Here is an 18,031-nt window from a genome sequence, read left to right as displayed (position 1 = left end):
CTTCGAGCTCAAAATATACAATTTATGGGTTATTTTGAGCTCTCCAAGCTCAAAGAGATTGCTTTCCTATGCTTTTGAGCTCTTCGAGCTCAAAAGTCTGATAGGGATTTGATGACACTATTTTTTGAATTTTTAAACCGCAATAACTTTTGAATGAATAAACCGATTTTCACGCGGTTGGCAGCATTCGACGCAGTTTTTCAAGCCTCACAAAGAATCTTAAATTTTGAATTGATCGCGCTAGAAATTTCGGAGTTATTCCGAAAAAACATTTTTTTCGTTTTTCTTTCGTTCACGATATATCTCGAACGAATCAACCGATTTTGACCGGACTGGTGGCGATCGACGTGGTTTTTTGAGGTTAAGAGCTGATTAGTTTTTGGAATTGAACCATCAAGCCGTTTAAAAGTTATTCCAAAAAAACCACATTTGAAAAAAATTTTTTTTTTCAGTTTTTGAAGATTTCTCAAAATGTATTGATCTGAATCGGTCCAAATAGTTTTCAAAGTCTAAGTTTGGTCAAGCCCTTTCGAATGGCACCAACCGCGATGAAATCGGTCAAGCCGTTCAAAAGTTATAAGCGGTTCACATACTTTCACACACACACACACACACACACACACACACACACACACACACACACACACACACACACACACACACACACAGACGCCGTGACAACCTCGCGGGGATAGTCAGGGAAGCTTCCTGTGACCTTCAAACGTCGAGATCTGATGAAAACTCGGTTTTTGCAAAACGGGGTGAAAACAATAACTTCCCGATTTTTGAAAATCTTCGATTTTCGTAGCGGGAAGTTTAAAATACGTAAACTAGGCCACTGATATGAAATGCGGGCCCAGTTCATCGAATTCTGAAACTAATAAAAAAGGTCCGGTCTTGAAATATCAATTTGTTCGAGAGTAATCGTTGGTACATCCAAAATGGAGTGACATCCGGACGTCCACGTAAAATTTTTTTCAAAACGTTTTTTTTTTCAAAATAGCAACATGAAATGATTTTAGAAAGTGAAAGATGGTTTAATTTAAATGTTTTTTCGGTGTACATCTACTTATATCATTGTATAAGTGTAATATGGTTGTGATAGAGGCATTTAAAGATCACAAAATTGCTTGACCTTGACGAGTCGAGTATAAAGCACAACCTCACGCGCTTTGCGCTATGAGGCGTGCAATATCTGCTTTGAATTATTTTTACTAAGTTATGATATGAAATATGAACATTAAAGTTTGTTATATCATTTTTGTAAACTGATTAACTAATTTTTAAAATAAATAATGGCAGAGTCTAAATAATTATAATCATGGTAATAATGATGCAATCATAATTGATGAAATATAATAATTATAATAAGAGCAATGATAAAATAAATTACTCATATTATTTGTATGCATGTCTATAATACTAAAATAGTTTTAATTTAATAGGGAAAAAATTTTTTTTCTCAAGCCTTATCTACCCAATTTCTGTGAAATTATAAATAGTAGAAAAATGATACGCCATAAAAAAGTTTCACTTCTTACCTGTGTACTCTGGTACACACACACATTTTTTTTATTATAATTTCATTGCAATAAAATTCTAAAAAATTTTTCTTCTATTATATTTTAAGGGGGATAGCCTCTGTATCTAGAGTTTTATATGAAAATTCCGAATATTTTTTGAGTTATAGTCATTTTTGTGACCCCTGATTAAAAAAACGAATTAAAAAGTATTGAAAATAACGAAATTTGAATTTTTTTCAATACTTCTAAATATTTTGAATACTTTTCAATCCCTCCTCTTATGGAGAATTAACATTGGCAATTGTTTTGAATACTTTTTTTTAATCAGGGACAGCTTGTCAAATGAACATTGAATGCGCGGCGCTCCGACGAAAACGCGTTTTTCTCGACACTACTTTATTTAAACTGGTGGGATCTGTAATTTGCATAAATATGAACCAATTTGCAACTTTTTTTTCCATATTCGTCTATTCAGTAGCTATCGTTGCACGTAGGGGATTTTCAAAATTTTGATTTTTAAGATTTTCTAAGGCTGTTTAAATTCAAAAAAATTAGAAAAAAAAAACGAAAAATTTTTTAATATGTCGCCATTTTTTTGTAATCCAAATTTTCAAAATCCCCTACTTGCAACGATAACCACATGCATACAGATTACAGCGCAGTTTGATTTTTTTGCTTTAGAGAATCCGTTTTTGAGTTAGAGATCACACCGTGGTGGGAGAAATTTTTTTGGTGTTCCAAAAAAATGCTAATAACTTTATAACAACACGATATTTTCTAATAAAAATTTAGGAGAATAATCTTTAATATATACTTTATAAAAAAAAAAACCTGATCCCCAAATTTCTTTATTATCCCAGTCAAAAAAATTCCCGAAAATCACCTATTTTTTCGACCTTCTCAGCTGATATCCCCCTTAAATTAATAACTAAAATTTTTTCTTCATTTAAATTATCGATATAATTAAATTAAGAGATATATGATCATTTTTAGATTTTTTTTTATGATACTGAAGCTGGAAATTGTCAATTTTTTTTTAATTTTATAACAAATTAATTACAAAAAAATTTCCTCTAATAACTTTTTTTTTTATTTTCAGATATAAAATTTTTTTTTTATAATTATTTGATGCCATAAAATCATAAAAAAATTTTCATTGTTTCTTCATTTAAGTGTCATGCAATTATTATTAATATCCGTACCAAATAATAACAATAATTTTATTATCAAATAATTTTATTTATTAATAATATAATTATGGTACTTAAAATGAATTAAATCCCCGGCAATTTTTTAGAAATTACAAATAAAAAAATAGCACTAGTTAATTTACACAACTATTATATAAAATACATTCAACCTTTTAACTTAGTAACTAATATACCTAGTAGTAACTTATATTTACAACTACTTTAATTTTAAATTTTATTTTCATTTGAAAAAACAGTCTTCACGTGGATGTTTTTTCCGGAACGTATCGAACCTCATCGATGGCCGCAATATCTTCGTATGGCAGTAATATATCATCATCAATATTCATTAAGATATCTTGAACTATATTTCTTGTACTTGGCTCGTATTCGATTTCATCGATTTCTTCTTGCTCCTGTTCTTCTTCATCTTCCTCAATTTCGGGATCTAGCGCATCGAAATCAATATGCTCGGGCTCGGAATTATTTTCAACTAACGCCTCTTGTTCAATTTCTGTTTCAGGTTCGGGCCTTTGAGCAGCGATTTCTTGTTTAATGCGAGCGATATCCAGGATTTCCGACTCCATTTCGCCGTCGATTTCTTCGTCGGCGTCGGAAACCTCGGACTCCTCGGCAACCATCGCGACTCGATTTATCGTCGCGTTCATGTGCTCCTGGATCATTTCGTCGGTGTAGTCGTTTATTCGTGAAATTTCACGGTGACGATACAGAGTTCGGAATGACGGCAATGGGTAGTGCTCTTGTGAACGTAAGTACTCGTAAGCTCGTGGACCGACGATGCAACGGATCTTAGCGCTCTTTTTCAGCGTTTCTGCTGACCAGGATGTCGTGTTCATTGACGGAGATTGAGACTGTAGGAGCTTTATTTGGTCCTCATTTAAAAATGTTCGGAGGTTGTTTTGAAATGTTTCCATTTTTATTTCTAATCGTCGGTACTGAAAAATATAAAATAATATTTTTAATATTTAATTTTACAGACTTTAATCAATATTAATGATAATTAAATTTAATTTTTATTTTAACAAATAAATTATTTAAAAAGAATTGCATTTATTTAAACAAGTGAATTTTTTTTTAATAATTTGTTTGTTAAAAAAAATATAATGTTCAAGTTGACATAAAATTACTATAAAAAAATTTTTTTTTACATGTGAAAATAAAAAAAAAAAAAGCAACCTTGCAGTCACTATGTGACTGCCGTGACTTGTACTAGAAATAAATAAAATTTTGCTTTATTAAATAATGACTTTCGTTAAATTGTACTGCATTTTCTCAACTATAGACGTTTTTAAAGATATAAGCTCATCACGATGATACACTCATCGAAACCTTTCATTTAAGTACCCACATTAACTTTTCATGTATTTATATATATTATACATATATATAATATATATAAATATATGAAAAAATTGATGCGGGTACTCAAATGAAAGGTCTCGATGAATGTAATGTCGGGATGAGCTTATATCTCTAAAAATGTCGATAGTTCACAAGATACAAGGTCATTGCTTTATTATCCATAATTTTTAAGATATAAGCTCATCCCGATGTTACACTTATCAAGAGCTTTCATTTGAGTACCCACATGCATTTTGATATATTTTGCATATATAGATATATATAATATATATAAATATATGAAAAAATTGATGTGGGTGCTCAAATGAAAGGTCTCGATGAGTGTAATACCGATATGAGTTTATATCTTTAAAAATGTCAATAGTTCACGAGATACAAGGTAATTCCTTAATTATTGATGTTTTTAAAGATGTAAGCTCATCCCGATGTTACGCTCATCAAGAGCTTTCATTTGAGTACCCACATGTATTTTGATATATTTTTCATATATACATATATATAATATATATAAATATATGAAAAATTGATGTGGGTATTCAAATGAAAGGTCTCGATGAGTGTAATGTCAGGATGAGCTTATATCTTTAAAAATGTCAATAGTTGACAAGATAGCAATATCAGTTCTTAATTATTGACATTTTTAAAGATATAAGCTCATCCTGATGTTACACTCATCAAGAGCTTTCATTTGAGTACTCACATGCATTTTTGATATATTTTTCATACATAAATATACATAATATATATAAATATATAAAAAATTGATGTGGGTACTTAAATGAAAGGTCTCGATGAGTGTAATACCGAGATGAGCTTATATCTTTAAAAATGTCAATAGTTCACAAGATACAAAGTCATTTTTTAATTATGTATCTAGCGATAGAGAATTTTCGAGTGCAGCCTAAATACTTATCATCATAAATTGACTATTGGTGAGAATGATATGAAACCATGAAAAGGCACAACTCCAGGTAAAGACTTTTCCAACGATACTAAATTCAACCATAAAACCCCATTTTATCATATAAATACACTAACCACAAAATTTTGCTTATTCTCTTAATAATATAGATTATTAGTGGAAATTTTTATTATTGTAATTTTGTTATAAAAATTAAAAAAATTTTCCGCTAACTTTAGTATCATTAAAAAATGAAATTGTATATAACTATCAAATTTATAAATAAAAATAATAATTAACTAAAAAAATTACCTTTTTAATAATACTATCTTTTTCACTTTCCAGCTCATTGACTCTTTTCTGCAAATCAGAAGCACTCATTATCAGCTGAGAATAATCAATATCATTGTCCAGGTCTTGAGATTGATCATCATGCAATTGATCCTCATCGTTAATGATATAATTCCCATTATCATTGTCATTATCAAAATGGTCAGAAGTTTTTAAATTCTTCAACAAAGCTGAATCAAAGGCCTCATTAGCAGACTCTTCATGCGCCTCATTAGACTCCAGACTGTCAGTTTGCGAGATATTAAAGTGCATGATATCTCTTAGCCTGGACTTGTCATCAATTTCATCGTCAACAATCTCCTTTTTGATAAACACCGGAGTAATTTCATACTTGTGTTGTTTTTTAAACGTCGAATTTACGACCTTCCTCTTGTTGGAATAACAATTATAATTAGAATTAAAATTAGAATTAATGCTCTCGATATAATTGTAATTTTCTGAATCCTGGTTGTAATTCTCCGGGTGATGGTCATACTCAGCCTGGTCATGCTCGGACTCGAGCGACTCGAGACCCAGAGATCCGTCCCCGGAAATTTTGAACGCCACCCGCTTGTTGTCGACGTCCAAGCAGTACCTCTTGCCACTCATCGTGACGAAGGAGCTCGAGTTGTCGTCGACGTTCTCCATGTCGTTGCTCGAGGGCGGCGAAAGACCCTCCTCGAAGTGCTCGACCTGAGTGTGCTCTGCCATGTTGATGTTGTTCAGCTGCGTCTTGCACGAGGCCGAAATTATTTTAATACCCTGCGGCGTCGCGATCTGCATTTTGTTCCTCTGGATGCGTATCAATTTCACTCGCTTAGGCGAAGTGTCTTCCACGTCTACATACTCGAACCCGTTGTCGTCGTTCAGCTCCTCCAGGAGTTCAACCTCGTTGTCCTGGTTGTCATTATTGTAGATTATAGAATCGTCTGTCAGGTCATTCAATAATGACAGTGTGTTGTTGTGCTTGTATTCACGCTCGTACCACAATTCCACCGCGTCGCTCACACGTGGAGGGTTTTTGGTAAAAATTGTTGGTATTGCAGTTGGTTTTAAAATTGTACGGACGCTTGGTCCGTATTCTACAAATTGGTCCGGTTCAAAATGACCCTGTAATTTTATTAAAAAATATTTTAGATATTTTTTAGTTCATCATTATATATTAGGGTGCGTAAAAATTTAATCTCTAAAAGCAACCTTTTAAAATTGGAATTTTGAGTTCCGCTTTTAGCAAGAGTTAGGTTTGGGCATTTCCTGAGATATTTTAATGTGTCAGGATTTATTTGATGGTCACATAATTGTTTAACAGCAGTTTTGTTGAAGCAATTTTTCTGGAATTTAAAAATTTCAAAATTTGGCCAAACGAAACTCCTGTTAAAAAATTCTGTGAATATCAAATAAATTGTGACACACCAAAATATATCAGAAAATGCCCAAATACAGCTCCTGTTAAAAGCCAATATGAATATGAATATTTTTATTGCTTTCTTAAAAATTTACAATTAAGCGCAATGGAGTTCGTTAAAATAATACAAGTAAAATTTTTAATACATTGTTAATTTATGTGTTATTAATATTTAAATTTAAATTTGATTCTTTTAGTTTGCAAAATAAGCCTATAAAGTTGTAAGCTATCTTTAGGTCACTGGGTTTGGGTAGTTATTTTATTATTAAACCAAAGTTAAAAGCGAAACTCAAAATTTAAATTTTAAAAGGTTACTCTCGAAAATTAAATTTTGACGCACCCTATTATATATAATTAAAATTTATAAAATTTAAAAGATTAAAACTTAAATTTGTTATCAACAAATAATATTTCTAAATGTTTATACTAGTTAAAATATGTTTTATGTTGAAAATAATTAGTTATTATTTTGAAAATTAAATTAGTCGGCATCTAAAACTTTTTATAATTTTTTTTTATTGAAAAAATTATTATAATCAAATAAAAAATAAATTTTATTTGTGAAAAACTTGGAAAATTATAGGTGTAATTTTTAAAAAATATTTTTTTGTTATAATTTAATAAATCAAAAATAAAAAAAAAAACCCTTGTATAAAACTTTGTAAAGTTATGCAAATAAAACCCTATGTATATAAGATTAAAACTTAAATGTCAATTAATTTATAAAGTTATATAAATTGATCTTTAATTAAATTTATGTTAGCAAACTATTTTTTTAATTTATTTTGCAAACAAATTTATCATAAAAAAATGTTTTTAAAAAATTGCATTTTTTATTTTTCTTATTTTCAAGGAGTCCATTTTTTTTTGTCATAATTTATTTGTTACAAAAATTATCAAATATCTGCTAAATTAATTATCAATCTTTAATAAAACAAAATTGACATTTAATTATTCAAAAAGAAATTTATTTCAAAAAATTATTTTGAATTTTTATAAATTTTAAAATGTCAATTTTAAAAATTTTTTTTGCTATAATTTATTTGTTATAAAAATCATACGATTTGCAAAATTAATTTTTATCAATATTTAATAAAACAAAATTGAAGTTTAATTATTTAAAAATCAAATTTATTCCGAAAAATACTATTAAATTTTGAAAAATTTTTAAATGTCAATTTTTAAAATTTTTTTTTTGTCATAATTTATTCGTTACAAAAATGATCAAATATCTGCTAAATTAATTTTTATCAATATTCAAGAAAACAAAATTAAAGTTTAATTATTTAACAAACAAATTTATACCGAAAAATTATTAAGTTTTTTTAATTTAAAAATGTCAATTTAAAAATTTTTTTTGTCATAATTTATTACTTGCAAAAATGATCAAATATCTGCTAAATTAATTTTAATCAATCTTCAATAAAAAAAATTAATGTTTAAATATTTTATAAAAAAGTTCTAAATTTTAAATAAATAAAATTTTCAAATTAACAAATAAAAAAAATCTGAGACATGTGACTTTATAATCCACTTGAATATAAATTAACTTTAGCACACACCAAATAAAAAAATCTAATTTTGACGTATTGATAAAAAAAATTAACTCAAAATTTAAAAAATCTACCGGTATATAAATTTAGTTAATTATACTTATTTAAATAGAAAAAAAAAATTTCTAAATGAGTATAACCATAAACTTATTTTCAAATACGCATATATATATAACAGTACACAGTACATATACATATAAAATGAAAAATAGGTTGTGATTACTTTGAAAGAAGCATCAGTTATCTATAATATAAATGTACGGTCACGAAATAATTATTAATTATTAATGAAAATTATAATAAAATCTAAAAACCGCAAAACAACTTACTTCACAGAGAGATATTGAATTACCACTAGTAGGAAGTGGTTCTGTTAATAAATAATCACATTGTTGTAACCACGCAGCTCTTTTAGCAACTTTTTTAACTGATGGTAATAAAAAAAATCGGTACTTTTGTCTCACTGAATTATTACAATTTCTCAGTGAACAGGAGCGCACCATTTTCGAGGTTTGGTGTCCAAAAAATCTGTAAAAAAGCCACTTGTCAATAATTAAAACCGACAATAAAATAAACATAAAAAAAATAAATAAATAAACTTACCGATAAAATATTAACTAAATAAAAATTTCAAACGACAAACATAACCAACAAAACAACACACACGTCCCATTAATATAAATTATAGTTGCTGCGGCAAGTGTAGCTGACTGTAATTATTGATAGGGGGATTATGTACTAAATAATATCGCTAAAAAATCTAAATAAATGTAAATATACCGAGTTAATTGTTTATAAATACAGAATTCGACACAAGTGCCCCTGCCTCTTGATAGCAATAAAATAGAGACCCAGCTTCGGCTTCTTCTCAGCTTTACTTTAGATTTAATTTTTTTTTTTCTATAACCTGAAGCTATGCGCGCTTGACAGTTTATAACTGCTGTGAAGTTGGCTGTCAGATTCTAGATAGTTTCAATTTATCAATATCAAACTGAAGTTAGCTGACAGCTGTCATTTTTTTCAATTTTACAGCAAATAAATTACTACTAAAAAAACATTTTTAAAAAAATTGCAACAATAAATTTTTAACACATCTAAAAGTAGAATTTTTTTAAGATTATTTATTTGTTGAATAAAAATGAAAATTAAGTTAGCCGACGTTTTTAATTTTTTGATTTTTTTTTTTAATTATTAAATTAGAACAAAAAAATATTTTTTAAAAATTGCACTTACAGTTTTTAGTTTTTTACAAGTGAAATTTTTTTTTATTTTTTTGTAATCATTTTTTCAATAAAAAAAAAATTCTAAAAACTTTTAAATGTCGGCTAACTTAATTTTCATTGAATAAAATTATATAAATTATATGTCAGTTACTTCAGTATCATTTTATCAACACATGTGTGCGGAAGTCGGAGGTAGATTAGTAAAATACAGATGAAAATAAAGTTAGCAGACACCTGACAATTTTTAGAATTGTTATTTAAAAATTTATAGCAAAAAAATTTTTTTTTAATTCCACATATAGGAAATTAAAAAAATAATATAATAATTAATTTGGCATACACTGAAATAATTTAAAAAATTCTATGACAAATAAATTATGGCAAAAAAAATTAGAAAAAAAAATTGACATGTAGAAATTTTAAAAAATAAAAAATGCAATTTTTTAAAAATGACTTTTTGGGACAAATTTTTTTGTTGAATAAAATTGAAAAATTGTTAAGTGATTACTAACTTTAATGTCATAAAAATAATGCATGGAATTTTTTATTATATTTTTTTAGTTCTAATTTAATTAATGAAAAAATATAAAAAATTATGATAATAAAGTTAGCCGACATCTAAAAATTTTTAGAATTCTTCTTATTGAAAAATTTGTAGCAAAAAAATTTTATGATATTAAAGTTAGCAGTCACTAGAGAATTTTTTAATTTTTTTTAACAAAAAAATTTGCTTCAAAAAATTTCATTTTTAACTTTTTAAAATTTTTACATGTCAATTTTTTTAATATTTTTTTTTGCCTTAATTTATTTGTTAAAAAAATACTAAAAATTATTAAATATCTGCTAAATTTATCATCATAAAAATTTTTTAAAAATTCCACATGTAGGAAATTTAAAAAATAATGCATGGAATGTTTTACTATATTTTTATAGTTCTAATTTAATTAATGAAAAAATTATGACAATAAAGTTAGTCGACATCTAAAAATTTTTAGAATTTTTTTTATTGAAAAAATTATTACAAAAAAATTTTTTTTAAACTTCATTTGTGAAAAATTTGAAAAACTATAAGTGCAATTAAAAAAAAATATATTTTAGTTCTAATTTATATTAATAAGTTCAGTATAATTAAAAAAAATAAAAAATGTCAGCTAACTTCATTATTATAAAAAATTGTTAAATGTCTGCTAACTTCGCTATCATAAAATACACACATATAAGGTACGTAATTATACCTGGATATAAAAATGATACAGCTATAGTAAGTTAAGTACACATACCTTTATATAAACTCATATTAATTGCATGTATTTTATATCACAGCCAGAAGTCAGATGACCTGAAAAGAGAGCGGTAGTGAAATATCGACACGTTGACAAATCTGATATTTTTATAAATTTACTTTGACGTTTATGTATAAGTATATGTTAAAATAAATATTTTAATACATAAACACTGATAATAAATACCGGTTATTGTTTATTCCAAAAAGTTGGACAACTTTTAATTAAAGTACTTAATTAAATGTAAAAATGAAGTGAAGGTAAATTATTTATTGTAATTATTCATTATAATTAATAAAAATTTATCATTGTTAACTTAATTTTAGTAAATAAATTGTTTTTGATTTGACAGGTCACATATTGGAAGCCTTTAATTGCTTGGTAATTAATTTTATTGTCAGTCAACTCTGAAGATGAGGGTCATACAGCTCAGGAGAAATGCCAGGCTTATTACTGTTGTTATATTGGGACTGCTGATGTTTTATGCTACTTATTCTATTATGAATGATGATTATGGTAGAAGTCTCAATGTGAGTAAGCAATTAATTTATTTTTTTCTTCTGTCAGCGAATTTAACGAGTTACTGAATGAGTAAATTAAAATTCAAATAACTCATTTCTTCAATTTGTTGTGCATTGTTGATTAATTGTTTTATTTTTTTGAACTAAAAATTTAAATTAAAATAATATTTTATGAAATTAACATACACCTGAAAGTTTTTTTTTTATTTATAAAAAATTGCATAGTTTTTAAAAATTTATTTGTAAAAAAAATTATCAAATCTATTAAGTCTATCAATTTCAGTATCGTAATATTTTAACATATTTATCTAAAAACTCTTTTTATTAGAATTAAAACATAATTCTTAAATATTATTATTATCACTACAGATAAGATTAAAAAAATTACTAGAAAAATATTTTCCATGATGAAACATAGTCTAAGAAAAATTATCCAATTGCAGTCAAGAATATTGTTTTTGCATAAAACAATTTTTGTCCTAAAATTTATCTGAAAAAAATTATATTACAAAATAGCTGAAATTTATGATACAGAAATTGAGAAACATATGATAATTTTTAGAATTTTTTGAGTGAACAAACTAGCAACCTTGCAGTCACATAGTGACTGCCGTGACTTGTGAACTATGAATAAATAAAATTTTCCTTTATTAAATGATGACTTTTGTTAAATTGCACTGTACTTTTTTAAATATTGACGTTTTTAAAGATATAAGCTCACCCCAATGGTATACTCATCAGGAGCTTTCATTTGAGTACCCACATGCATTTTGATATATATACATATATACATATATATATATATATATATATATATATATATATATATATATATATATATATATATATATATATATATATATATATATATATATGAAATATATGAAAAATTGATGTGGGTATTCAAATGAAAGGTCTCAATGAGTGTAATGTCGGGGTGAACTTATATCTTTAAAAATGTCAATATTTCACAAAATAAAAGGTCATTTCTTAATTATTTATATTTTTAGAGATTTAAGCTCATCCTGATGTTACACTCATCAAGAGCTTTCATTTGAGTACCCACATGCGTTTTGATGTATTTTTTATATATACATATATATAAATATATAAAATATATGAAAAATTGATGTGGGGACTCAAATTAAAGGTCTCGATAAGTGTAATGTCGGGGTGAGCTTATATCTTTAAAAATGTCAATAGTTGACAAGATAGCAATGTCAGTTCTTAATTATTGATGTTTTTAAAGATATAAGCTCATCCTGATGATATACTCATCAAGAGCTTTCATTTGAGTACCCACATGCATTTTCATATATTTTTCATATACACATATGGGTGATTCTCTGTAAGGAGGTCCTAAATCTGTACAAAATTGTCCGACCAAATTATTTTTGATTTTATTAGAAAAAAAATTAACAAGGGCTACAAAACTATCAGCTTAGTTATAATAAATAAACAGCTAAATTAATTTTTACTTTTTCGATATTTGTGTATCTTTTGCCATATAACATGACAGGGGACTGATTGCCAGGGGACTGATTTTTTTTATCAAATTGAGAAAAATCAAGCAAACTAGTTCAATGCATTCAACTTTTTAAGTTCTCAATGAATGTTTACATTAATTAAAATAATATTAAGACTTATGGATTTAATTTTATAAATAAATTATAAATAAAAATAGCTGCCAGGGGACTGAGTTTTGAAGTGGCCCAGACACATATTTCCAGCACAAACGGCGCTTTGACACTAAATAAAATGGCGATAAAGCGCTAACAGCCTTATGGTTATTAACTCAAGGCTAGTTAGATTCTTATAAACTTTACAAAAGGTAAAATAAGACGCTGGATTTTTTTCTTTGGCTTTGAACTTCTGGCAGGGGACTGATCTTAAAATGGCTGGGATAAACTTTGGTTTAATGAATTTAATGAAACAAATTAATTTTCGTTACTTTTTATTGAAGAAGATTGTTAGTTAACTAATTAAGATTATAAACATTATGGACCAAATTATATATTATTGACGAATAACTTAAAATTTAATCTTAAAGTTTTAATTTTGGGAATGGGACAGCCCAGGGGACTGACATTTCGGTGGTTTACGAATTTATAGCAAAAAAACCAAAATTTATTTCATTTTAGTTTTCAATGCTCCAAATAGAAATTTTTTTACTTTCGTAATAAATTTTTTTTAGTAACAAAATAACAATTTTTCTTATAAAAAAATGCCTGGGACAGCAAAAAACATCCTTACAGAGAATCACCCATATATATAAGTATATAAAATATATGAAAAATTGATGTGGGTACTCAAATGAAAGATCTCGATGAGTGTAACATCGGTATGAGCTTATATCTTTAAAATTGTCAATAGTTCACGCGATACAAGGTCATTTTTTCATTATCTATCTAGAGATAGAGCATTTTTGAATGCAGCCTAAATACTTATCATTATAAATTGACTATTGGTGAGAATGATATAAAACCTTGAAAAGGCACAAATTCAAATCAAAACCTTTGCAATGACACTGAATTTCACTAAAAAAGCCGATTTTATCATATGATTATCCTGGACACAAAATTTTTCTTATTCTCTTAATAATATCGATTACAGCAACAAAAATTAATTTTAAAAAATTCTGTATATAGAAACTCAAAAATTACAAATGCAATTTTTTGAACTAATTTATAATTCAATAAATTTTTTTAAAAATAATTATTAATTAATCATCCAGACAAATTTAAAATAAAATCCTAAACCTTAAAAAATTTTTTCCTTACTTATAAAAATACTTTTTTCAGGTTCCAGTTCTAGTAGAAGGCCCAGGAAACTTCGAGCCTCAAAACCTAGAGCAGCGAAGCGGTCCAGGTGAAGGAGGCAAGCCACACGTTTTGCGTGACGACCAGCAGAACGACGTGCAGCAATCAGAATCCGACTACGGAATGAACATGGTCTGTTCCGACGAAATTTCTCTAGATCGTTCAATCCCAGACTTGCGACCGGAGGAATGCAAGCACTGGGACTACCCGAAGAAGCTTCCGTCCACGAGTGTGATAATCGTCTTCCACAACGAGGGTTGGTCCGTGTTGATGCGAACAGTGCACAGCGTGATCAACCGCACTCCCCCAGAATTCCTCGAAGAAATCCTACTAGTCGACGACTACTCCGACAAGGAGAACCTGAAGGGTGAGCTGGAAGCCTACATCGACAAGTGGAACGGCAAGGTGCGTCTGCTCCGAAATGAAGAGCGTCAAGGTTTAATCCGCACCAGATCCCGAGGAGCTCGCGAAGCCCGAGGGGAAGTGATCGTCTTCCTAGACGCGCACTGCGAAGTGAACATAAACTGGCTGCCACCCCTGCTGGCGCCGATCGCCGTCGACCGGACCGTGATGACAGTCCCCATAATCGACGGGGTCGACCACAAGACCTTCGAGTACCGGTCAGTCTACCAGGAAGGCCACCTGTACCGCGGGATCTTCGAGTGGGGGATGCTCTACAAGGAGAACGAGCTTCCTAAACGCGAGAGCAAGCGCCGGGAGTACTCCAGCATGCCCTACAGGTTACACGATGCTTATAATTCTTACGTCCCGGTCATGGTACCGTGACATTTTAGCCCCCGACAAAATATCCCCGACGAAATATCCTTTGACAAAATAGTCCCCAGTATAAGGCAGAATGGTATCAGGCGTTATTATCCCCGAACAAAATATCCCCGACAGAATATCCCCATGTCAAAATATCCCCGGACAAAATATCTTCAGACAAAATATCCCCGATGAAATATCCCAGTAAAAAATATCCTCTATGACAAAAAAAAACCCTAAAAAATTATCCTTTGAATTTGTTATAGTTCTCGCAAATTTGAATAAAAAAAATTTATTTAAGGGCACAATGATAAAAAGGCACAACACGGTAAAAAGCGTATGTGATGTTATTTGCGTTATGCGAATAAACACGCACAAAAACCATGTTAAAAGGACGCAACATAGTCACAAGTTTATGTGTTAGTCTACTTTCGAATTTCATTTAGATTAAACGTCATTAAGGATCAAATGTCGAAGATCTATTGTCGCGTATCGCGTATTTTGATTATTCGTCGCGAAACCAGTCATCCATCGTATAAATATCGTGAAATCATTTTCCCTTTCCTCTTCCTTAGCTATTTCCCTTCAGTAAAAAAAATTACTCAGAAGATTCAAGCGGAAAAGAGTTATTTTTTTATGAGATATTTTGTCTGAAGGAGATTTTGTCGGGCATATTTTGTCGGGGGCTGAAATGTCGCGGAATCTGAAACGTTCAATTAGAATGGTTTACTGAGTTTTGGACCCTAGACAATTCATCTCCGACACATCATCCTCACGACAATTGATCCGCAGGACAATCGATACATTATTTATTAATACCCGACAATTTGTCCTTCATACATTAAATTCGGTTTTAGTCTATAAGATAAATAATCACCAAGAATCCTACAGCGTATTTACTACAATTAAATCAAAAAACATATTAATTAGAGTACCATGTTGTGTCCTTTTATCATTGTTTTTGTATGTATTTATTCGACATTGGACCAACACATAAGCTTGATACCGTGTTGTGCTCTTTTATCATGGTTTTTGTGCATGTTTATCTAAAAATAAGCCAACACATAAGCTATAAAAATTTATATACATTTTTGTATAAAAAAATATTGCACAGGAAATTATTACGGAGAATGTCTGTTGCGAGAAATTTTTGCATGAGAAAAAACATACAGTCATCCGAATAATTCATCCTGGGCCCAATAATCAATAGTCTGATTTGTCGCTGGGATGAATTGTTGTAAATGTAATGACAGAGTATGAATTGTCGAAGGGATGAATTGTCACACCAACTAAAATCAATACATAGTTTGAAATTATTGTCCTGAACTCCTGTGACCAATTTTAAGTTATTTTCATTAATTGCACGCCTCATAGCGCGAAGCGCGTGAGGTTGTGCTTTATACTCGACTCGTCAAGGTCAAGCAATTTTGTGATCTTTAAACGTCTCTATCACAACCATATTACACTTATACAATAATATAAGTAGATGTACACGGAGAAAACACTTAAATCAAACCATCTTTTACTTTCTAAAATCATTTCATGTTGCTATTTTGAAAAAAAAAACGTTTTGAAAAAAATTTTACGTGGACGTCCGGAGGTCACCCCATTTTGGATGTACCAATGATTACTCCCGAACAAATTGATATTTCAAGACCGGACCTTTTTTATTAGTTTACGAATGCGATGAACTGGGTCCGTATTTCATATCAGTAGCCTAGTTTACGTATTTTTTTTTAAATTGAATTTTTATTAAAATTTATTACGATATAACCGTACAAAGACAAACGAATTTTTCTTATTTGTCACGTGAAAACTATAGCGCCACTTGATAAAGCTAGATTTTTTTAGACTGCGTACGCATATAACAAGAAAAAAGGGTGCTGATATTTAAAAAAAAAAAAATACTCTGTAAGAAATTACTTAATTATAATTTTCTTTTTTTTTATCAGTTACACAATTTATTTTTTCTTAAAAAATGAATGAGCGTTATGAGGCGTGCACTTTTGGATTTTCCAAACTTTTTATTTATTTTCAAAATTTTATCAAAATAATATAATTTTTTATTATAGGTCTCCCACCCACGCAGGAGGGCTCTTTGCGATCAACCGTAAATATTTCCTGTCTCTTGGCGGCTACGACGAAGGTCTCCTCGTCTGGGGCGGAGAAAACTTCGAGCTCTCCTTCAAGATCTGGCAGTGTGGCGGCAGCATCCTCTGGGTACCCTGCTCTCACGTGGGTCACGTCTACCGCGGGTTCATGCCCTACACTTTCGGAAAACTCGCGGATAAAAAGAAAGGCCCGCTCATCACGATAAACTACAAGCGGGTCATCGAGACCTGGTTCGATGAAAAGCACAAGGAGTTCTTCTACACTCGCGAACCTCTCGCGAGACTCCTGGACCATGGAGACATTACAGAGCAGCTTAAATTTAAAGAGCGAAAGAAGTGCAAGAGTTTCCAGTGGTACATAGATAATATTGCGTATGATGTTCTGGACAAATTCCCGGAGCTTCCGCCGAATATCCACTGGGGAGAGCTCAGGAACGTTGCCACCACCGCCTGCTTGGACACTATGGGCCACAGTCCGCCCAGCTTGATGGCCACTTCTCATTGTCATGGCTTTGGGAATAATCAACTCATCAGGCTGAACTCTCAGGGACAAATGGGCGTGGGTGAGAGGTGTGTAGAAGCTGATAATCAAGGAATCAAACTCTCCTTCTGCAGACTTGGCACTGTTGATGGACCCTGGGAGTATGATGAGAAGACTAAAAGTCTTTTGCATAAGGTTCACAAGAAGTGCATCGCGCTGCATCCTCAGACTAACCATCTTTCTCTCATGCCTTGTGATTATGAGAATACTTATAATCAATGGACCTTCCATCCTATTCATCCAAGATGGTGATTTTTTTTTTCTGTTGAATTTTATCTTACTCAGCCGAACAATCAGTACTTAAGACACTGGTCCATTTTTTTTAAGATGTTCTGGAGCTTAACTTTTTTAAAAAAATTGGATAATTATTTACAAGTGGGGTCTATTATTTTAATTTTAATTTTTTTTAACTTTTCAAAAAAAATATATTATATCAAAAACATCAAAAAAAGATAAAATAGAAATTTTATCCAAAAACATGAG

At 29.6% G+C, this 18,031-nt stretch overlaps 2 protein-coding genes across 2 annotated transcripts; one reads left to right on the top strand and one right to left on the bottom strand.

Annotated features, from left to right (window-relative positions):
- Positions 1 to 2,792: 2,792 nt before the first annotated feature.
- LOC123267028 (formin BNI1-like) lies at positions 2,793 to 9,298 on the bottom strand. The gene is made up of 5 exons (XM_044731509.1): positions 9,066 to 9,298; positions 8,889 to 8,995; positions 8,615 to 8,813; positions 5,310 to 6,437; positions 2,793 to 3,669 (listed from the first exon to the last, which is right to left on the bottom strand). The coding sequence occupies exons 3-5, from the start codon at positions 8,786 to 8,788 to the stop codon at positions 2,974 to 2,976; spliced, it is 1,998 nt and encodes a 665-aa protein (XP_044587444.1). The 5' UTR covers positions 8,789 to 8,813; positions 8,889 to 8,995; positions 9,066 to 9,298; the 3' UTR covers positions 2,793 to 2,973.
- A 1,414-nt stretch (positions 9,299 to 10,712) lies between these two features.
- LOC123266937 (N-acetylgalactosaminyltransferase 7) lies at positions 10,713 to 17,938 on the top strand. The gene is made up of 5 exons (XM_044731376.1): positions 10,713 to 10,729; positions 10,832 to 11,051; positions 11,144 to 11,321; positions 14,114 to 14,871; positions 16,969 to 17,938. Exons 3-5 carry the CDS (start codon positions 11,205 to 11,207, stop codon positions 17,798 to 17,800), a joined length of 1,707 nt encoding a protein of 568 aa, XP_044587311.1. The 5' UTR covers positions 10,713 to 10,729; positions 10,832 to 11,051; positions 11,144 to 11,204; the 3' UTR covers positions 17,801 to 17,938.
- Positions 17,939 to 18,031: the final 93 nt, after the last annotated feature.

This window comes from Cotesia glomerata, linkage group LG6 (assembly GCF_020080835.1).
Source record: "Cotesia glomerata isolate CgM1 linkage group LG6, MPM_Cglom_v2.3, whole genome shotgun sequence".
NCBI lineage: Eukaryota > Metazoa > Arthropoda > Insecta > Hymenoptera > Braconidae > Cotesia > Cotesia glomerata.
Note: the sequence above shows the minus strand (reverse complement) of the source record. Positions and strands in the feature narration are given on the sequence as shown.